Source organism: Spermophilus citellus (assembly GCF_964194105.1).
Source record: "Spermophilus citellus genome assembly, chromosome: 18".
NCBI lineage: Eukaryota > Metazoa > Chordata > Mammalia > Rodentia > Sciuridae > Spermophilus > Spermophilus citellus.
The window spans coordinates 68,465,632-68,487,567 of NC_138200.1; the positions used below are offsets into that span (position 1 = coordinate 68,465,632).

General features: G+C 66.0%; 1 protein-coding gene across 12 annotated transcripts in view; it reads right to left on the minus strand.

The window, feature by feature from the left end:
* Nucleotides 1-2,284: 2,284 nt before the first annotated feature.
* The window catches only part of CBFA2T3 (CBFA2/RUNX1 partner transcriptional co-repressor 3), a 65,813-nt gene continuing 46,161 nt past the window's right edge, over nt 2,285-21,936 (minus strand). For 4 of the 12 annotated variants that reach the window (XM_081273149.1, XM_081273156.1, XM_081273155.1 and 1 more), the window contains exons 2-12: nt 20,537-20,680; nt 18,102-18,179; nt 14,601-14,842; nt 14,399-14,488; nt 10,743-10,924; nt 10,016-10,236; nt 7,756-7,841; nt 6,974-7,172; nt 6,564-6,632; nt 5,169-5,359; nt 2,285-4,167 (exon numbers count right to left, since the gene is read on the minus strand). In XM_081273149.1, coding sequence (XP_081129275.1) covers nt 3,898-4,167; nt 5,169-5,359; nt 6,564-6,632; nt 6,974-7,172; nt 7,756-7,841; nt 10,016-10,236; nt 10,743-10,924; nt 14,399-14,488; nt 14,601-14,842; nt 18,102-18,179; nt 20,537-20,680 — 1,772 coding nt within the window. In that variant the 3' untranslated portion in view covers nt 2,285-3,897. The other 8 variants (XM_081273158.1, XM_081273154.1, XM_081273159.1 and 5 more) reach the window with 6 other exon arrangements.

Genomic DNA, 21,936 nt, shown 5'->3' on the forward strand with positions numbered 1-21,936 from the left:
CGCCCAGCCCAGCGGTGAGGCCTCGTGGGGGAATGTGCTTACCCTGACGGCAGGCGCCCAGCCCAGCGAGACTGTGCACCAACTCCCAACACGTGCCCCGCGCCCTGCCACACTCTGCAAGCAGGCCCGGGTTGGTCAGGGTGACCACCGAACCTCAGCCCAGGCTGCCCACCCCCCTGCAGCAGACGCTCACCTGCCCCTGAAGTGAGGAGATGGCAGGCGGGGCACTGGGGGTCTGTGCTCACAGGCAGCGTCCCTCGGGGCAGCCTGAGGGCCCAGGACAGGAGGATGCACAGAGTCCCTGGGCTCTGGGACACTGAGGAAGTGAGGACACTGCTCTGGATGCAGTGGAGGGCCCTCTGCCTGGGGGGACTACAGGACACAGGACAGGTATGGGGTGTGCGAGGCCATGGGCACCAGGACCAGAGTGGGTGGAGGGGGCCAGGGTGGGGTAGAGGATGGGCAGACGGACAGAGAGGGGCAAAGCCTAGGAGGGACAGGGATGGGCAGGAGAGGGTGGGTGGAGAGAGGAGGATATGTGGATAGATGAACAGATGGGTGGTGGACAGGTGGGTGGGTGGACAGATGGACATAGGGGTAAAAGGTTGGATGGACAGAGGAGGGTGGACAGATGGATGTGTAGATGGATGGACAGGTAGGCAGTGGTGGGTGGACAGGCAGGTGACCGAGTGGACCAGAGAGACAAGATGAGGAGTGCGTCAGTGGCCGCATCTGGGCTGGGCATTGGGCAGAGCAGGGACAGATGAGGCCAGAAACACAGCTGTGGTGTCAGCCTGAGGGTCCATTTGGAAAAACTCACACCAGGGAAATCTGGGGCCCAACCTAGTCCCTGTCCACTGTGGCTTGGGTGGACCCCCGTGCCCTCCAGCCCCAGCTGTCCCTGAGCTCAGGGACAGTGCTGATGGACGTGCGGACTAATGGGGGGCCCACTCCTTGCCCTGCACAGCCCTGGCAGGCAGTGGGGCTGGGGTGTGGTCCAGCCTGTCCCACCCACCACCATGGCCACGCAAGGAATGGGGAGGCCCACGGGACGCAGCCAGGGTCCCGGGCAGGGCAAGGAGATGAGGACGGGAGAGGCGAGGGAAGCACACCAAGGTCTCTTTCTAGAAGGGCAGGGGCAGCCTCTGACCCCCGTCTGCCTGTCCCTGGCCGGGCCTCGGGCTGGGATCTCTGGCGCCACCTGTCTGCTGTGATGGTGTCCCGTGCGAGCTTTGGCCTTGGCACAGGAGGCAAAGCTGCCATCTTGGTTGGGCGCATGGTGTTCATGGCCACCCATGAGGCAAGGGACACATAAGTGCCCTGTCCCCTTGGCCACCGCTCTGTGCTTGGTTCTGCTGTGGGGTCTTTGGCTGGGTGGGTCCTGAACACGGTGGCCCCAGGGGCCCTGCCTTCCTCATTGCTCCCTGACTTCAGGTGGCTGGGGAGCCCCTCAGCACAGCACCACCACCTGCGCTTGGTCTTGGTTTCTGGGTCCCTGGTCAGGCTCCTTACACACGCAGGACTTATTTTGGGCAAGTGGCATTTAACAGTCGGCCTGAGGGGCAGCTCTTCCCAGCTGGCCCCTGGAGGCTGGTCTGGCTGGGTGCAGCAGCTGGCCCCACCTTTCTGTCCTGCTGGTCCCCGGGAGCAGGAGGTGTTTACAGACAGAGCAAGGTAAGACCGCAGGTGAGCGCTCATCCACACCCGCCTGGGTCTGCTGCCCTGCCCCAGAGCTGCCCAGTCCTGGCCCGGGGACACGGGACCCGGGAGGGCTGTGCTGGTGCTCCTCACCCAGAGCCCACCTCGCCAGCCAGCAAGCCCCTCTTCCTCCCGGAACATGGTGTCCCCCCACCGAGCTTCGGCCTTTTGGGCAGTGGGCTGCTGGCCGGGCACCAGCAAGACGCAGCACTGGGGGCATAGGTGGGGAGGGAGGTGCCCCCCAGGGAGGCAGGGCCCTCTGTGGGCATGGGCATGGGCACCTCCTCTGTGCCTGAGCTGAGGCTGGATGCGAGACCAGGCTGCGTGCCCTGCCATGGAAGCAGACCCAGGCCCTGGCTCTCTGAATCCCACAGAAAGCAATCCTCCCCCAGGGCAAGGGCCCGGAACCTTCCAGAGGACACAGGAGCCAGGCGGCTGTGCCAGGCTGGGTTCTGCAGGCCCTGGCTGGGATCGTCTCCTAACTCAGAGCAGACTCCATGACAGCCGGGAACCCGCGCCACAACCGCGCTCCCCAGGGCCGCGTGCAGGACCCGAGAACCGGGTCCTAAGCCATGTGCTTCCCAGGTTTCTCTCAGTTCTTTATTTGGCAAACCTCTCTTCTCATCACCACCATCGCAGACACCATTTTTGGACCTCTGCGAAAACCAAGTACATTCACATTCATGTGCACTGTGCTTCAGGTAGGGCCCCTGGACGCGGTCAGAGGCTGGCCACCGCGTATTGCACTTGTCCTTGGTGCTTTTCACAGCGATGCACAACAGTGTGGGTGGTAGTTGGCTCTGCCCTCCCATTCAGCGTGGCAGGGACTGCCGTCCTTCCTTTCCTCCTTGAGTGGTGGACACCATGGGGTGGAGGGCAGGCGAGGGCTGGGATGGCCAGGGTGCCCAGAACGAGGGTGGAACTCAGGGCTATGTACATCTGAGTCTCGGGGAGGGCAGGGGGCTTTTGTTTGTGGGCTTTTTTTTTTCTGCAAAAGTTTGGGAGAAAGAGTAGCTGCAGGGAGACACGGACGGTGGCGTTGGGGCTCCATGGAGGTGGGACGGGCGGGAGCGGAGGCAGAGGAGGAGACCAGAGCGGGTTCTCAGGAGCAGTGTATCTCCTCTTGCTTTGAAACGCAGTCAAGAGTCAACCCAAAAGATCGACACGGTGTTGTTTCGGGGGTTTTCTCTCTCTGGGAAGAACACTCTGGCACTTTCTGCTCACGGGTGGAAAATGAAATGTGAAGTGTGACAGAGGCGTGGGGACAGAGCGGTGTCCTGCTTGCGCCTGGGGATGACAGCGCAGGGCGGAGCACACAGGTCACGGGCTCAGGCTCAGCGTGCCTGCCCAGGGCCGCCAGCTCAAGAAGACCCCAGGGCGTGCCAGACCCCACTGTCCCAAGACCTCCAAACAAAACCAAGACTGAAACCAGAGACCAACATCCCAACGAACCCCAGATGACGGAGCCAGCGCTGTGGCAGTGACAGACGCTGGGTTTGGACAGGGTGCCTTCTGGGCTCCTCTGCAGCGAGGTGAGTGCGGTATCCTTGGCTGGCTAGCTGGCAAGGTAGTTAGCGGGTCTGCTTCCTTCGCCTTTTTAAAAGGCTTTTTGGATTTTTACTTAAAGCCAAAGAGTTTGACATTAAAGGAAGAAAAAAACCTGAAACCGAAAACACTTCTTGAGTCGGATGCTGGACTCCCACCAATCCTGCGCACCTGTCGGCCGCAGGGAGGCCGAGTGCACTGAGTCCAGGTCTCGGGCTACAAAATCACAGTTTTATTCCCCTTTTAACAAGGAGGGGGACCCCCAGCCTTCCTTGTCCCTTTCTGAGTAGCTCTTTTGCCGACAAAACCCCTCAAAATTTTTTGCTGGAAACGCAAGCCCCGTGAGACTTCCAGTGTAGAGAAGGCGGTGGACTGTGAAGACGGCACGCCGGAGGAGGGACGCGCGGCCACTCCCGCGTGTGCTGCGGCGTGGGTCGGTGGTGGAGGCGAGGTCGTGGGCCGCGGCCGAGCTGCCCGGGGCTGTGAGGCTGACGGGTGGACTTTCTCGATCCTGTTTTCTTTTGGAGACAAGCAGTAGCAGCAGTGACTCCAACCGGCCGCCCTGTGGGGCCAGGTGGGTGGTGGGCGCGGCCTCCAGTGAGCCGGCCGGTGGGCAGGGCATGCGGTCCAGGTGCTGGCCGGGCCTGGGAGGGGTCAGCGGGGCACTGCGGTGTCCAGGGGGCCGGGCGGGCCGGGGGAGCCGGAGCGGGAGGGCCCGGCAGAGCCGGCCTCGCTGGGGCTGGCCGTGGTGGCGGGCTGCGCGGGCAGTGGGTCGGCCACAGCGGCCGCGGGCCCCTGCAGGCCCTGGCCGCACACGTGGTGGTGCTTCTCCCAGTCCCTGTGCTGGCAGAAAGACCCGCAGTAGCGCGCCACGTTGCAGCCGCTGCACGTCTCGCTGGCCTTGCGCCCGCAGTTCCAGCAGCTCTGGGTGGGAGGGGCAGAGGGCAGAGTCAGCCTGGCCAGACCCGCTGCCCAGCTCCCGCCCGGTGCGGCCATCCACGGTGCTCAGGCTGGCCACCGTCTCACGGAGCGAAGCTGTGGCTGGGGAGGGTGGCGTGTTCCCCCTGCCTGCTGTGAGACAGGAGGGAACTGCCTGGAGGCCAACGTCCACTCTGCCGTTGGCCTCCACAGCCTCTGGGGCCACACCACCGCCTGCGGTCCCAGCTCACATGTCTCTGGCCACACTGCCTTCCACCAGATGGCTGCACGGCCCCCACTGACTCCCCTGCAGGTCTGCTGTGCCCACTGGACCAAGGAGCCCCTGAAGGGCCACACGCTGCCCACGTGGTTCTCCCCAGGACACCTCTGTGAGGGCTTCACTCTCTGTCTCACCTGCTTCTACGCCATGTCCCCTCTGACCCCCAGCCTAGCCCAGCACAAACCCAGGCAGGTCTGGGGGTCTGTCCTTCAACAAAGGGCATCCCCAGTACCCCCCTGGAGAGGTCTGTTCCTCTCCCTGATGTTCTGCTGACCAAGTTCTTGGGCAAGGAGGAAATGGGCCGCAGACTGTGCCCAGCACGTGGTCATCCAAGTGCACAGGACCCTCTGGCCTTCCTGCTCACGTAGCCCCTGGTGCCCACAGGTCTCCTCAAACCTTCTGCTTTCACAGCTCAGAGAAGAACCTACGCTTTGGTGTCAGCGACCCAGGGTCAGATAATGGCCCCACACAGGCCAGGGCCTTAGCCGGCCACCTACCCTGGGACTAGTTTCTGTATCTGCATGATGAAGAGGGCCACAGGGCACCTCACCAGGCTGTGTGGGCAGCAGGCTGTGTGCCTACTGCAGCCACCTGTGATGGCCACCGGATGGGGACCTGGGTTACAGAGCTGTTGGGTTCCAGCCACACTTGGCCCACCCCAAGTCTCACCATCAACCCCAGTGGACCCAGAGACAGTGTGGGGCCTAGGAGCGGCCAGTGGCCCTACCTCGCTGGAGTCCTCCTGCTGGTTGACCACAGTGAGGGCGTCCTCGGAGGCCTGCCGCTTGGCCTCGGCTAGGGCCCGCTCCATCTTGGCGCGCTCTGTGCTGATGAGCTCGTGGGCTTTGCGCTCCGCGTCCGACACGGCCCTCTGCAGCTCCGACATGGCCTGACGCTTCACCTCGTTCACAGCCTCTTCTGCAGGACACGGAGGCCAGGCTGGGGTCAACAGGTCTCCGGGCCTCCCCCACAACTGATGCCAGGGCCACACACGCACACACGGCACAAGTGTGTGACCTAACACGTGTGTACGGGCAGGGGCCTGAGGGACCGCGGGGCCGGTCGAGCTCTGACCACCACTCCACCTGTAGTGGTCTTCATGCTGTTGTGTGAGGGCCAGGCCCACGGGGAACCCACACACCACACTGGCCCAGGCCCCTCTCCAGCACGTCAGCAGAGACCTCAGGCCACCTGGAACCTACGCCCGCTGCCTGGCCCTACGGTGGAGCTGCGGCACAGAGCTGAGGCTGCGGCCCACATCCAGAGTCCACTGGTGACTTGCGCCATTCAGTTCAGTGGTGACACTCCTGCCCTCCGCAAGCGCCTGCTAAACACCCCGGGGGCTGAGGCCTGCCTCAGTTTCCCGGAGGCCTGCTGTCCCTGCAGCGTGGTGTGAGCGGGGCTGCTGAGAGTGTCCCGTGGGGTCAGGGTGGGACCAGTGGTGTTCCCTCCTCTGGTAGCCAGGCACCGCGAACCTCCCACCCCAGCCTCTACGTGGGGATTGCTGGCTGCTGGCAGGGCCTGAGCCCTGGTCTGAGTGACATGAGGACCTCATCACCACACAGCTCCACATGGACCTCAGCAAGGCGCTCACCAAGCCCTGCCTGGTGGACAGCTGAGGTGACGGGGCTGGGCCAGGCCAACCAAGAGCCACAGCCTCCTACCAGGCAGGGGGGGTCCAAGCCAGGACCCTGGCCACAGCCCACCCCTCATCTCCAACTCTCGGCGGGGGCCCTCCCTCCTCTGTGCCTTCAAGACCCGAGGATCCCGTCTTCTTCGTGTTTCACACTGAATCCTGCCTGCTCCCGTCTCCTCGGAGCCACTGCTGCCGAGCAGGCACGGGGCTCTCTCGCCACCCTCAGATCGTGCTGGGCTGTTTCCCGCCGTGCCAGCGGCTGTTCCCACATCCTCCCCTGCTCAACACCGTGCCCAGCAGGCTGCGTGGACTCTGAGTGCTGAATTGCACAACATCTGAGTGTGTGCACAGCAGGATGTGCAGAGTCCCTGGGCTTTGCTGGGGAAAGCCCAGCTGAGACCCTAGGTGCCTTTGGGCACCCCTCACTGCCGGGCCTGTGAGGGGCTCCCACAGCTGTCCCGGGGTCTGTCCTGCATCTGTACTCACCGGCTCTCCTCCAGATCTCCTCTGGCATGTAGCCAGAGAGGGTCCGAGGTATGAACTCCCGGTGGACATCTGAAAAAGACGCGGCCTGAGGTCAGCTCCTCCTTCACACTGCCCAGGCCCCAGGAAGTGCTTTTCACTGGCAAGGGATCCCCAGGTGCCCCAAGGTGGAGACCCTGCACTGGCATGGGGGGAGGAAGGGAATGCTCTGGAACCCCAGGTGGACCTGGGTTCAGGCTGGGGGCTGGGCACATCCTGGGCCCTTCTTGGTTTTGCAGAGTCCCCTGGGGGTCCCAGTCTCCCCACAGCACTGGTGGCGTCTTTGTGCAAAGCGGAGAAGGCACCTCCTTTCCGGGGAGACTGTTTTATCCTGGCCTGTCCCCCAGGCCAGCCTGGCCCTCCTCAGTGCACACCTGGCTGAGACCCCTCGGGGCTGGCGGAGCTGTTGAGGGGGCGGGTGGCAGCGGGTGTGGGGCCCTTTTTCACATCCTCCGTGTCACTGAAGCGCCGAATCCAGTGGTGGAGCTCCTCCCGGTCGGCCTCCTGGCACCTGCGCAGCACCGTGAGTGACCGCCGTGTCTTCTCCACCATGTCCATGATGCAGTTCAGGAGCTGGGTGGACAGGGCGGGCTTCAGCATCTTGGAGCCTGGGGGCAGCCAGACACGTCCTGCCCTGCAGGGTTGGCTGGTGGAGACCCGTCTCCATGGAGCAGAGCGGCTGGGCAGGGTGGGCTGGGGCTGGCCCTAGGCGGGGGTCCTCATTACCATGGGCATCAGGCTGGCATGGGAGTGGGGACTGGAGCCCTTCTCCCTGACCCTCTTAGGATGCTTGCTTCGGGACTGCCTTTCCTTCTCAGGCGAGGCACGGGTGGAGGGGACAGTCTCAGGGCCCACAGGTGGTCTGAGGAGCAGGACGTGGCCCATCCGCCCTGAACCCCTGGGCCACTTCCCACCACCAGGAGGCCCCACAGGACTTTCCCCAACGTCCTGCAAGGTTCAGGCGGCGCCCTGGAGAGTGGCGGGAGGGCTCCCGTTCCTCCAACAGTGCCTGGCCGGCTGCAGCCCACAAGGGCACACATGAAGGTGGCCAGAAGGACAGGGTGGGTCCCGGCAGGGCGCTGGGCCCTGCGCAGCCCTCGCTCAGCGCAGCTGCCCCCACCGGCCCCACAGCCAGGCAGCCCCGCTGGGCACTCACGTTGTTGAGGTGCGTCCACTCCTCGGCCCACTCGCGCTCCGTGAGCCTGTGGTCGATCACTTCCTCCTGCCGCGCCCCGGGCGCCCCTGCGGGAGGGCAGGCGCCAGCTCAGGCCCCGCCCACCATCCCAACTCCACCAAGCCCCGCCCACAGCCCCTCACCCTCCCAAGCCCCGCCCATGCCCCTAAAGCCACGCTGCTCCTGGGACACCCCTTGGCCCCCAGCACCCGCCCTGCACCCGCCCTTCCCAGGGGCTGTGCCCAAGTGGAACCGGGAGCCCTGGACCCCGATCCTTTGCCCACTGACCCCCCAGTGCCCCAACCCCCATTGGTGAGGAAACAGCTCAACAGTTGGGAAGAGGAGACAAATCTGTTCCTGGCCCTGGCCTAGCCGTGTCCACTCCCTCTCTGCCTTCTTGCTGCCCGCCCTGGGCCCACAGCTTCTCCAGACCTGACCGTGAAGGGCCTGCGGCTGGCCCCGAGAGTGTGCTGTGACCTCCTCTCACAGTAGTCTGCACTCCTATGCATTCCTCAAAGCCAGGTCACGGCCCTCTGCAGTGTACCCAGAATTCCTGTCCCAAGTGCCTTGTTGTATTAGGTAAGGTGACTCTCTGTCTACTCTAGGTCCTCCCTGCAGGCTGCGTGTCCCCAGGGCTGAGCTCGGGCCTGGGTGCTCAGTCTTATCCACTGGAGCATGAATGAGCCAGCCCAAATGTCCCAGCCAGCTCTGCAGCAGATGGTGGGGCTGAGAAGCCCATTCCCCAAGGGACCTGGGTCCTCATCTGGCTGCCCACGCCTCAGTCAGTCCCCCCTGCCTACCTCCTGGGGTGAGAAGAGACCTCAGAGACATATGCCTGGGAAGCAGGCTGGTAAGTGGGGGTCCTATGGGCTGCTGGGTGGCGCAGGGCTGCGTGCCACATGCCTCAGCCCTTGCCCATGCTTAGCCCTGGAGGCCGGTCATCCTTGGAGGCTGGTCAAGGGGCTGTGTTGGCCCAGACACAAGTCAGGGAGGGGTGGCGGCAGGTATGGCCCAGGGTTGGCCAGCTGCAGTGAGCCCTCAGTCCTGGCCAGTGAGGCGGCAGGGGCGATGGAGGCAGGTGCTGAGTCTCTAAGACACAGGGAGGTCCAGCATCTGGTCCTCCTGTGAAATGCCTCCAACCCTCCCCTATCATGTCCCTGTCTGTGCCGGGTGGCCCAGAGTCAGTCTAGGCTTCCGAGGCCTCTTTTGGGGCCACCTTTGGTCCCTAAAGATCTCCTAGGTCACTGGATCTCAAATACCTCCCTCAAATTACAGAAGGGCTTGGGAGGTGGTGGCTGGAGCTTGCTCTCCACCAGGCTCCTGGCCGCCAGCAGAGCTGGGGCCCGTGCCAGACCTCAACCAAAACAGTGGCTGAGCTCTCTGCAGCAGCTGGAGTTTATTTTTGCATTAGCAGAAGCCGGTGGGAATCAGCACCTGCCTGACCCGCCACAGAGAGCCAGGAGCCGTCACCTGCTGCCTGGGCCCAGGCCCCGCGTGCCTGCAGGGTGGGGTGGGAGTCAGCCTCCTACAGGAGGGGCTTCCTGGGCCCTATCTGGGACTGTCCGCACCCTGGGACCCTGGGCCGGCTGCTCCTGGGCTCCTTCACCAGCACATACAGGGGCCGTGTGGGGGCATCCTCTTGGTCCCAGCCCACAGGGGAGTGAGGCCAGGCAGGTGTGGCCACGAGACCTCGGCCGTGTCACCTGCGCCCTCTGGGCCTCGGTCTCCCGTCTGTGGTGTGGGTGTGCAGGAGAGGACACCAGCCCCGTAGGGTGTGGTCCATGCCAGCTGCTGTCCCTGTCACCAGCTGGGCCTCAGAACACACGCTGCCTGGGCCTGCGGTAATGCCCCGTCCTCGCATGACTCCTGCTCAACCCGAGTGGCAGAGGAGGAACTGAGGCCCAGTGAGGCTGCGAGACCTGCCCGAGGGTGCGCTGTGGGAGTCACCGATGGGGTCAAGAACTGGGCAGCTCCTGGTCAGAGGCTGCCCAGCCTAGATGGGTGCCAGGCCCTCAGGGTGGTGACCTTGCAGCCCCAGTGGGGCCTCCAGGGTGCAAGCTGCCCTCCAAGGCAGTAGGAGGAAAGACACACTCCTGGCCCCCCGGGGTGTGGCCGGCCGTCCCCCTACCCACTGCTCCCTGGACGGCCTGCCACGCCCAGGTGCAGGTGGTAGTAGGTGCAGCGTGTACTTGGGCACTCGCAGCCTGCTCAAGCACCCGACCAGCCCCAGCACGCTGCTCACCCAGCTGCCGGTGGCGCTCTCGGGTGTCGGGGTGGCGGTAGGAGTCGCGGAAGTGGTGGGCCATGGCCATGTCCTCCAGGCGGAAGTGCTGGGGCGGGGGTGGGGTGGGGTGGGGCAGCCCGTTGCTGGGGCTGTAGCGCTGGGCGGGGCTCAGGGTGCACGGCCGTTTGCTGAGGTGGTCAGGGTGCAGGGAGTCACGGTCTGACCCGTTCTCTTTGGTCCTGGCCAGAAGAGCAGGTGGAGGGCAGTGGTTATGGGCCGCCAGCCAAGGATGGAGGTCCCGCCAGTGCGCAGGGACCCGGGCGTCAGAGAGGAAGGAGGTGCAAGGGAGTCAAGTGGTACCTCCTTCTCCCCTGGTGGGCGGGCCCCCGGGCTCCCCAAACCAGAAGCCCAACCCCCTGTCAGGGGACTGGGCAGACAGGAAGGCCCAGTGACCAGCAGCCCCCAGGAATGTGGACATGTGCCTCTGGAGGCCAGTGGAGGGGGCCCAGCCCAGCCGCCTGGATTCGGTCCCCTTGGGCTATACATTTGGCACCAAGGGAGAGTGCCAGGAAATATCTGGGGACAGACGTCCTCCTGGGGCTCCCAGGGGCATCTGGGTCCAGCCCGGCAGGGCAGGCTGCTAGCAGGGCAGGTGAGCTGCCCGCCTGCCTCGGTGGAGCCTGCTGGCCAGGCAGGGCCCGAGGCAGGAGGCCCTGTGCCCCCTCCTGGCCCGGAGCCGCGGTACCTGTCGGGCGTCCTCCTCTTGCCGTTCTCGTTGACCTCCAGCAGGGGCTCGGAGGAGTCCGCGGGGGAGGGGGCGCTGGTGCCCAGCAGCAGCTGCTCGTGCTGGGCCAGGTACTGGGCGGGCGTCTGCTTGGCCAGGCGGGCACAGTGCAGGAGCTCCCGCTGCAGCAGAGGCAGGTTCGCCTGGGGGGCGGGCGGGAGCGGCTTGGCCAGCTGCGCAGAGCCCGGCGCCCGCTGGGCTCTGAGCGGCTTGGCCAGCTGCGCAGAGCCCGGCGCCCGCTGGGCTCGGGGACTGCCCAGGGAGGGGAGGAGGACAGCGGGCAGGACGGTGTCCTGCCCGGGGCACACAGTGACAGGTGGTGCCTGAGACCCCAGCCCAGATCCTGGACACCCAGGCAAAGCTGTCTCCTGTCACCTCCCTCCCTGGGGACATCTGGAGGCAGAGGGAGTGTGCCTGCACCCCATCTCAGCGGTCACCACACCATCCCCAGCACCCAGGAGAAATTCAAGGCTCAGAGACTGGGAGCAACCAGCCCAGCACACACAGCAACTGTAAAGGGGGGTTGAGAGCAGAGCCCAAGTGGGGGGTGCCGGGGTCTCCACTGGCCCCACCACGCTGGTGGGCAGCCTCCGGCTCCTGCCCTCTGGAGTTCCAGGCTCAGCCTGAAACAAAGACTGGTGCTGGGACCGGCCACCGGTGTGCTTCCTGCCACCACAAAGCTCTGGGCACATGGCGCTGGCCTCTCTCCTGTGATCCCCCTGCCATCAGTGACATTGTGGCCACCAAGCAGGGAACAGGACTTGGCAGAACCACTTCTAACATTTCTTTGCCAGACACCGTGCGCCTCCGGGCTCCGGGCTCCGGGAGAGCGCTGCTGGGCCCCAGCCGGGCTCCTCCGTGCTTCCCAGGCTCCCCGAGCCACTAGGGGTGGGGCGGGCAGGCTGCGCCCTACCACAGGCTGGACGGGGCCCAGCAGCAGGCCGCTTGGGAGAGCCGGCCACTCTGAGTGCTTGTAAATAAATACGCTCCCAGCTTTCTCCTGCGCACGGAGCCTCCGGCCCCCTGCACGTGTCCACGGCCGCCCAGCAGCGGCGCACCTTGTCCAGCTGCATTAGCTGCTGGGCCTGTTCTGTATTTGCATAGCAGGACAGGGCCAGCACCACCTGCCGAGCATGTCAGAGTTGTGAGCTGGGACCTGGGTCCATCCAGGAGGGCCAAGAAGCCCAATGTCCCCCTCCCGTGGCCTCCCCTTGGCCAGCGTAAAGGGTGGGAGAGGCAGGAGTACTGCTGGTCACTGTTAGGGTTGGGGACATCTGGATTGTGGGCCAGGTGGGGTCAGCTAGCAGCGGCCTTGGGTGGAGGCTGGGGGGCAGGTCTCTGGCCTCTGGAAAGCCCCCATCTGGCCACAAGGGGTGGGTCCCGAAAAGCTGGAGGGTCTGATGCACAACAGCTCTGGGCGGGGGGATAAGGCCACTGCTGGCCCAGCCCTGTGGGGGGGCAGTGTCCCCACCTGTCCCCAGGAGCCCAGGACTTGAGGGAGACATCACTGTGAGGCTGGCGACCCGAGCTGATCACACAACACCCTGGTGTCTGATGCTACAGGAAGTCCAGACTGCCCTCCTCACCGACACCACTGAAGGGAGGGACCCTGAGCATCAGAGGAGAGCCCCCGACCCTGTCTCTGCCGAGAGCCGTCTCTCAGGCTCGCCAGACTGAGGGTGTGCTCTGAGGACGGCCCCCGGCTTAGCCACTGAGGGGCTGTGTGGTCTTGGGTAGTCACTTAACCTCTCTGGTTTCTGCCTCACCTGCAAACCATGGCTGCACAACTCCCCATGTGTCAGCTTCCTGAAAGCCCTGGTCAATCAGCTTCGTCCTTCCTATCACCCAAAGGAGCCCGTGGTTCCAGGCAGGACCCAGACGGGTGCCTCCCGGGCAGCACGAGTACCACTGGGCAGGACTGTGGGCCGTGAGAGTTGAGGAAGGCTCTGCAGCTGCTCACGGCCCACTTCAGACAGAGCCCAACCTGAGGGGCAGCTGGGTTCCGGGTCCAGCCTCAGCAGGCCAGACTCCCACCGAGCTCTGGTCACAAGCCGTGGGGACAAGGGCTGCTCCCCAGGGGGATCACGGGTCAGGGCTCTGCTGAGCCTGGTCAGCAGGCCCTGGAGGCTCCGGCCTCCCTCAGAAGCTCCCTGGGGTGGGGTGGGCTTCGGGACAGTTGGTAGGCAGGGACGTGGGGTGGGCTTCCTGGCCCTCACGACACGGAGAGCCCTGTGTGCAGAGGGGAAACTGAGGCCAAGGGTCCCTCCTGGGGGCAGTGCTGGGCCAGTGCTGCCTGCCCCTGCCGGGGTACCATGCTGGCGTGGCTGGGTGGACGCTGGCACTGACTGGGCTGGGGGCAGGCTGCATGCCTGGTGGGTAGTGAGGACGCTGGACGCTCTGCCCTGCACCCAGGGTAAACAGGGCAGGGACACTGTGGGGCATGGGCCACCAAGGTTGGACCTGACATCCCACAGGGGATGGTGGAGTGAGCAGTCGGGGCAGGAGGGATCCAAGGAACCCCGTGGTGGCCAGATGGGCCGGGCTCTGGTGCCAGCAGCTGCTCCAGCCCAGCAGGGTGTGGGCGGCTAGGGAGGGAGTGGATGTGGGTGTGACTGGTGTCCCTGGAGAACAGGGGCTTCCAGAGAAGCCCCGTGGTGGCTGTGGGGATGAGGGGCTGGACAGGCCAGGCTCGAATGTGGCTGCCTGTCCTGGGGGCCTCGGGCCTGGGTCGTCCTGGCTAACGGGGAGCAGCGGGGTGGGCGTGGGCGTCGGTGACGAGCTGGACGTCACCCCCGCCTCAGGGAAGCAGAGTCCCCAGCACTGCTGCCCGGCCAGGCCGCACGTGCACAGGGAGGGGGCGTCCCTCCTGACTCCCAGGCCTGGGGTGCCTTTCTCGCCACAGAAGCTGAGGGCAGGCGGCCACGGTGGGGCCAGGCGGCTCGTCCAGAGAGGACTGCTGATCACAGGGCTCGGCAGGAAGGCTGCGGGGCCACCCGGGGGGCCTCCGGGAAGCACTGACCCGCAGGGGCCGCAGTGACCCCTGGTCCCAGTCCCCAGCCTGCTGTCCTCATCCTGGTGCACATGGACCACCAGCACCTTTACAACTAGCACCTTGTGACTCCATGGGGCGGGGCTGGGGCCCAAGCTGCCCCTGCGCCTGTGGTCAGGCCCTGGTGCTGGCCTTCTGCACTTCTCTGACAGCTCTCCAGCTGCCCAGCTGCCCGCCACATGTCACAGCTTCCCTGATCTCTCCATGTCCCACCTCCCCTGTTCCTGGACACTGGCCCTGCTCCAGGGCCGTTGCCCATTCCGTTCTTGCCACCTGGAGGACTCTGTCCCTGCTGCCCACTGGCCCCTCCCCTGGGGCACCCCATGCTGGGACTTCCAGGGCCTCTCCTGCTGTACATCTCCAGGCTCTCCAGCCACAGCTGATGGTGGCCAGGTGCTGTGCTGGGGACGGGCCCAAGCGGGAGCTCTGTCTCCGAGGGCCAGTTTGGTAAGTGACCAGTTGGGTCTGGAAACTAGTTTGTAGCCTTAACGAGCAGAAATCAGCCCTGGCAGCTCTGTCCCCCAGGGTGGCCCCGTGGGCTGGGCAGCGGGTGGCAGGTCCGCCTCACCTTCAGGAAGGGGATGACGAAGGGCCGCAGGGGGAAGTTGGTGGCCTCCTGGAGCTTGGCGTGGAACTCCTCGATGGTCAGCGTCGAGTTCTGTGGGGGACGCCACCCGGCTGAGCACGGCCGCCCTGAGCCGCCGTCCGGCCGCGCCCAGCGAGGGCAGCCCCGGGGACACCATCGCCCTCTCGGGCGCCCAGCCACTCACCACCAGCCCCAGCACCAGCGTGCGCACGCGGTCCCCGATCTCCGGGGAGATGTCGCTGCCGAACTGCTGCAAAGTGGTGAGGAACCTCTTGAGCTTGCTGAGCTGCCGGGCCCCGCAGGCCGGGGGCAGGTGCTGCGTGGACAGGGAGGCCGTGGACGAGGTGGCCGGGCCATTGCTGAAGCCGTTGGGCGTCGACGGGCTGCCGTGGATGGCCGTGGGCGAGTGGCTACTGCCGTTCATCACTGTGGGGGAAGGGGGTGAGGCCAGGCAGGCTGTGACGCCCGAGGATGGCGACGGCAGCAGAGCCCTGGCACAAGGCGTCCAGCCTCACGGCCACCTGCGGGCTGCTCGAACCCCTTACAGGTGTGGACAGCGGTCATGGGGCCAGGCCCTTCAGCCAGGAGGGATGTGTGCCCATGGCGGCCTGGGTGCCCACCGCGGGCGGCAGGGGCGTCGCCACCCTGCGGTCACTGGCTCGCTCCTTGCCCAGGGGCAAAGAGCCTCCAGGAGCGAGAAGGACCTGCCACAGCCCACTCCCACCACCACAGCCCACTCCCACCATCACAGCCCACTCCCACCACCACAGCCCACGCCGTGTCCCCACAGTTGCTTCTCAGGTGCCCTGCCTGAACAAGGCCGTCGCCCATGGGTAAGTGACCAATTGGGTCTGGAAACTAGTTTGCAGCCTTAACTAGTAGGAATCAGCCCTGGCAGCATTGTCCCCCCAGGGTGGCCAGGAACGGGACAGGGCCCACAGAGGATATGTACATAGGCCCCTGGCTGGCCACACAGAGGCTCGTAGTGTGGGGCCAGTACCACTGGCCACTGAGACAAGACTGCCTGTGGCCTGGCTGTCAGTCGATGTCCTAGGGCTCTGGTGACGCCAGGGCTGCTGCACTGAGTCCCGGGGGGTCGAGGCCACGGGCACCCAGGTGCGTGCACCAGCCACACCCCTGCTGTGGCTCTCCTGGGCCTCCCGAGGGCCCCTGCCCCACCCGGGCCCCCCAGGTGCTGGGCTGCAGGAAGCCTGTGCTGGGGCTGTGCTCAGGGCCACCTGCTCCCTCAGGCCCAGTTCCCCTGAGGCTCGGCCCTCGCCTGCCACCTGGGCCAAGGCCTGATAGGGCGGCAGGTGGACGGGGACCCAGGGCTCAGCTGGGGCAGTGCCAAGCCGCCTGGACACTTGAGTCTGCTTGTGTGGGCGTGGGGACTTGGTGTGTACCCCTAGAAGAGGCACCTGCCCTGCCGTCCTGACCTGGGCTCTGGTGACCTCTCCTGACCCCTGCCATTTTGCCGGCTAGAAGGCAGGGCCTGCCTCTGTTCCTGGCCTTGGTTCCCCTGCAGCGGCCCTTGCCAGATCCAGTCTCCTCTCTGCCCACCTCCGTCCTGCCCAGACTCAACCCCACGTGGCCATCCCGGGGCTGCAGCCTGCTCCCATGGGCTCCCGGGCCCACACAGGCCGCTTCTGCTGACCTGTGGTCTGGCCACTGGGTGAGACTTGCCCAGACACCGCTGGACGCCCCACTGCAGAGGACCCTGGACGGGGCAAGCATGCTTCCACCCAGATGGGGGCCTGCAGTGGCCCCGTTGCCTCCCAGCCCACACAGGCCCCACCTTCCAGAGGGCTGGATGGACACAAGGCAGCGGGGTCCTCGGCAGGATGCTCCTACGGCCGGGCCACAGTCAGTGTGGCTGTCCCCTCGGGTCCTCGCTCCACCATCCCTCACCCCCTGTCCCCAGGCCTGGCAGTTGCCTGCTGCAGGGCTGCTGGAGGGGAGGCCACGGAGGACCTTGGAGGCCCCATGCCTCGAGGGCAAGCCTGCCTGGAGCCAAGTCCGGGTATGGGTGCCGGTCAGCCGGTGCCTGGCTCAGTCCTCCATCTGCACTGGCCCCAGGTTCTCCCGTGGAGCTCCAGGGCAGAGCACCGGGTGGCCCGACTGCTGGGGGGCCAGCTGCCCCTCCCTGCCCACTGTCTCTGCTGGGATTGAGTAGGCTGCTGGCTGATCACTGGGCCCCACACGGCAGGGCCTTGAAGACCACTTGCAGGCAGGGGAACGGGACACACATGCGCCCACTCTCCTCACGGCGGCACCCGTCCAGCCTGCTGCTGCCCAGGCTCTGGGTCCTTCTGAGCCGAGCTCTGAGCAGTTGGGCCCGCACCTGAGCGCCTGCTGGGGGAACTCTTGTCAAAGGACCTCAGAGCCCCTCCGGCTCAGGAGGGACCGGCCAGCGATGCGCCAGTGCCACACGGCAGCAGTCAGCGAGGGGCCAAGTGTCAGAGCCTCCCTCTTACCCGGGTGGTCAGCGGCCACCAGATCCAGCTCCCTCAGGCCTGGGTCCCCAGCCTCCCGGGCCTCATCCAGGACCCTGCTGCGCAGTGGGCACGGCCGGCCCCTGGCGGATGCCGACACACACAGCCTGGTCAGGACTGAGGACTGCTGCCACCCTGCCACGCAGGGGACACCTGTCTCCACGGACCTCCCATTGCAGTGGGCTGGCTTCTGGCGGCTGATGTGCGGGTGCCAGGTCTCTAGGGCTTCTGGCGGCTTCTGAGACCTGCCACTGTCCAAGCCGCCGGCCCGGCCTGTAGCACTGGCCTGGCCCGGCCTTCCTGAGGCCTGCTTACCAGCCTTGCCTGGGCGCCCGTCCCCGGCCTGCTCGCCTCGCCTGTCCGTCCGTCCGCCCTCCCGGGGCTGTGAGGCAGTCTCGGCAGCTTGCTAAGAGACGCCGAAAATAGCCCGGCACAAGTGCTCTGGTCCCGCGACAGGTGTGTTACTAAGTTAGACCGCACACGTGTCCCCGGCTGAGGTCTGGGGGCACATGCTGACACCCCCACGGCTCCCGCCGCCTCCTGGCTGTGGCAGGGTCAGGCTGGGACGGAGGAACCCCACCAACAGCCTCCTGCCGCCCTGCGGGGGCTCCGCCATCCCCGTCCACAGCAGAACCCTGGCCACGAGGGCAGCCAGGGCCAAGCGCAGCACGGTGACTGCTGGACCAGGACCACGGGCAGCCGCGGTGCCCATCTCAGTCTTCCTCACCGCCCAGGCGCCAGCGCACCCGCAGAGGGGCTGCAGCCCCTGTGGGACAGCGCTCTGGGTCCCGGCACCCGGAGGCCGTGTGGCCAGCACTTGGAGTCATCCACGAGCGACCACCAAGCATGAGGCGCGGGCCCTCAGCCCCGGGTCAGGAGCCGGGCACAGTGCGGGAGGCGGCCCTGCGTCGGGGCGGGAGCTGGAGGCGGCTCGGCTGGACTCACTATGGACAAGGGTCACTCTGTGCCTCCCAGTGCTACTCTGCTGTCAGGGAAAGAGGCCCACGGTGGCCGTGCCCCTGCCGCGGGTGCCACAGCTCCTGCACAGCAGTGACTGTGGGACTCAGGCCACCGTCTGCCCTGCCCTCTCCTCTCTAAGGATGCAGCGGGGTGGCTGGAGGGGGCCTCCCCGGGCCGGCTTTGTGCAGGGCGAAGGCCTCCTGGAGGCCCGCGGGTCTCGTTATTTTACTTACAGAGGCAGACCATAGACCACTTTAAGCAGCCATGAAAACGGCCGTGGGGCAGTGACGTCGCAGGTCCGTCCTCTCCATCTGTAAGCAAAATAAGAAGAACACGCAGTCAGGAGGGGCGCTCAGCCGGCCCCCGCCTGCCGGCAGCACTGTGGGGACTGGACTCTGTCATCGCCAGGCTGGTGCACACCCTTGGGCTCTTCTGCAGAACCCGGGTTGGCTGGGTGGCCTCGAAGGGCACTCTGGCAGGACCGTCCAGGAGTCTACTAGGACCCTCACTCTTAAAGACCCTCTTCCTCGAAGGAGTCTGAAGACACCACTCTGCACTGTCCTCGAGGCACCTGGGGCCCAGGAGTGTCGCAGTGACAGGGTCGGGGTAGAGTCTGGGAAATGGACCTGGGGCTAGAGCAGCCTTCGGGCTGGGCATCCAGCGAAAGGGCACACGTGACTGTCCATGGGCGGTGAGCGGGCAGGGCTTCAGGGAGACCAGTGGGAGCCCCGTGAGCAGGCAGGAGCCCAGCCAGGGCGTGTGGACAGGCGGAGTGGGACCCACTCAGGGGCTCCTGTCCTGGGGAGGCCTTCCCAGGCCTCCAGTCTCCGGCCCACCCTCCCAGCCACACTGTGGCTCTGACTCCAAGGCCAACTTGTGCCCAGGAAAGCCACAGCCCTCAAGGTGGAGCCCAAGGTCAGTCTCGCGGCTCTTGAAACTGGCTGGCTGCAGAGGCCTCGCCAGGGCTGGCCGGCCAGGTGCGTGGGCACAGCTGACCTCCGGCTGTCAGGGAGTCACATGGGTTGGGGACAGATTGGAGTCACCGCGCCATCCTGAGCCTTGGAGGGATGCTCCCGCCAGCTGGGGGCGAATGCCGGCAGAGAAGGCAGCTGCTGTGTGGTCCTGCTCATGGGTGGGGCCCGAGTCGGCCTGGCACCGAGGGCAGGGCACTGAGCCCCCTCACCTGCCACCTCTGTTCACAGGCCTCCGAAGGAACCTGAGGGTCCCACAGATCCCGAGTGTGGCCCCACCAGGACACCTGCCGGCTTTTGGACAGGGCCTTCTGGTCCCAGGGAGGGTAGGCCGGGGAGGCGGAGCCTGGGGCCAGGACTCTGCTGCCACCGGCTGCTTCTCCCTCCTGCTGGGTCCAGTCACATGGCCTGTGGCTTAGGGGCCACCCAGAGCCACCTCCTGTCCCCAGGGCAGCACAAGTCTCCCCTCTCTACCTGAGGAAGAGCTCGGAGGCCCTTCGGTGGACAAAGATGGGCAGCCCAGAGGGAGGACTGTTCCGGAAGAGGGAGGGTGACCCCCAGGACCCTGAAGGCAGGGGGGGCGCTGGGCCCTTCTGAGACAGTCGAAGGGATAGCGTGGTGGGCCATGACGCCCCCACCCTGGACTGGCACATCCCAATGTCCCCAGGAGGCCACCCCTGGGAGCAGGCTGTCCCCGCCTTCACCAGCCAGCCAGACGGGCCCAGAGCGCCCACCCTGCGCCTCGGGCTCACGCCATCTCCAGGGGTTTGCCCAAGGCCCAGAGGCAGGTCCAGGGAGGAAGGGGCCAGAGCAGCCCAGGCCTAGGCCCTGGCAGAGGAAGACCACGAGGAGGAAGCTCTTGTCCTTGGCCTGTGGGGGCCGGGGCCACCAGACTGAGGACCTGCCTCCTCCTGGAGGGCCCGGGGGCCAGTGCAGGGAGGGCCAGGCCCTCGGGAAGGGCTCGGTTGGAGCTGGACACCCCCACGATACCCTCTGGCGGCTGAATGCGGGGAGGGTGGTGTGGGGTCTCTTCACCCACAGAGACAGTTTTGAGCCCCTGCGTGGGTCCAAGCCTGGGGTCTCCCTCCTTCCACCCGGGCAGGACCCAGCGTCTGTGCGTCTCAACTCTGAAAGGGGCTGCAGTGGCCTTGGACCAGAGCCTGGCTCCTGCCCAGCCCCCGCCAGCTGCCCCGCAAGGCCGTGAGCTTGAGACCCCTGCTGGGCTTGGTCCACAGCTCTGCTCCTGCCCCGCCTGCCCCGAGGCCCTGGGACTCCTGCTCTTTGCCACCCCTCACGCCCTGTGGGGCTGGTGCCCAGGCAGCCTGCTGTGTGACCCTGGAGACATCCATGTCCTCCTCTGAGCTCCGGGTCCTGGAGAGGCCTGTCCTGGGCATGTCCAGCGGTCACCTGGCCCAGCTGTGTTCTGGGAGTGTGCCTACTAGCCCACTGTACCCTCACAAGGCCCCAGAGGCAGGGTGTGTGGCTGCTCCGCTCTATAGGTAGGAACCAGGCCAGAGAGGTCAAGTAACTTGCCCAAAGTCACACAGGGTAGACTGGAGCCTCCAAAGCTTAGGTGCCCAGCCAGGGACCTCAAGGTCCCCACCACGGGCCTCTGCTCAGGGCCCAGCACAGAATGTCAAACGCCGCTGCCCCCACCCCTCCCTGGCGGTGGGAGAGATGGAGCTAGGGTTACTCACATGTGTGAGGTGTGCAGGAGGGGGGCCGGGTGGCAGCCTGAGAAGCAGCGGGTGGCGGGGGCGGCATGCTGGGGGGTGTGGACCGAGGCTGGCTCTTCACCTCCGCAGGGGAGTCAGGCATCGCTGCGGCCTTCTCCTTCCTGTCTACTGGGCAGCAAAGGGAGAAAGAGAAGCCAAGTCAGGCTGGGCAGGAGTGTCCCGTCCAGGCCCCTCGAGGCTGGGCTGGGCCGAGCAACCTGGGCCCCTGGCTCCACCCACTCCGCAGAGCTCAGCTGCCCTCACAGGAGGCCGAGGTCCACCCTAGACACTGGGTTGGCCGGAGGGTGGGCTTGGATCAACCAGCTGGGGCAGGCCAGCCACATGGGGCAGGGCCAGCTGCCTGTCCCCCAGCCTCGTTTCTGCAGACCCCGGAGTCAGTGCCCCCCACCAAGGCAGGGCCAAGTGTGGCCTCCACCTGCATCCCCTGCATCTGTGTCCAGACGGACGCCAGCCTCCCACCCCAGCCCCATCCGTGGCCAGGGCCTGGGAATCTGCATTCCCAACAGGCCCCAGTGAGGCGGCTGGAAGGTTCCGGGGCCTTCCGGGGAGTGTGAAGGGAGGACGCATTGATCCCAGGATGCCCTGGGCCCAACCCTGAAATGTGTCATGGCACAGGCCAGGGGCCGCAGTGCTTGCGCTTGACTGCTCAGCCTGAGCGTGACTGGTCCCCAGGGGACATGGGGCTCCCTGAGGTCTCACAAGCTCTGCTCAGGATAGTACACGGGGAGAGGGCAGAAAGACAAAGGCCAGGCTGGACCAGTGGCTAGGTGGCCCTGACCCTCTGATGTGCCCCAGAGCAGGGTGCTAAAGGGACAGCCCCTGGCACTGGGGCCAAGAAGGCCAGGCTGAGCCTGGCAGATGGGCATGAGCCCCAGGCCCCTGTACCTTGGCAAGGCCAGCAGCCGGGCAGGTGGGAGAGGCCTAGAACTGCAGCCAGTGGCCTGGCTCCCCGGGCCAGCAAGGTGGGCGTCCTCTCCCCGCAGCGCACCTCCTGCTAACAGGAGGCCGCAGGCCGGAACGGGGTGAGCCAGCTGGGGGCCCCAGGCCTGCCGCCTTGTCCTGTGACCGTCATCCCTTGGCACACCCTCATCTCCACCCCAGGCACCAGGGACACAGAGACGCGTGTGGGGGCCTGAGCCAGCCGTCTCCGTGGACGGTGACTATCTAATGACATGACCACCATTGAGTGCCCAGCACCACACAGACCTCACCTCGCCACCTCCCCCCTCTGCAGAGACACTGGGGACGTTCCCAGAGCCCCACAGCTGGCCGGGTCCCGTGGAGAGGCCAGGGTGGGAGCAGCCGGTGAACAGCGGCCACCCAGGCCGCCTGGCACCTGCTGTCCCTCAGCTGCAGCCTCT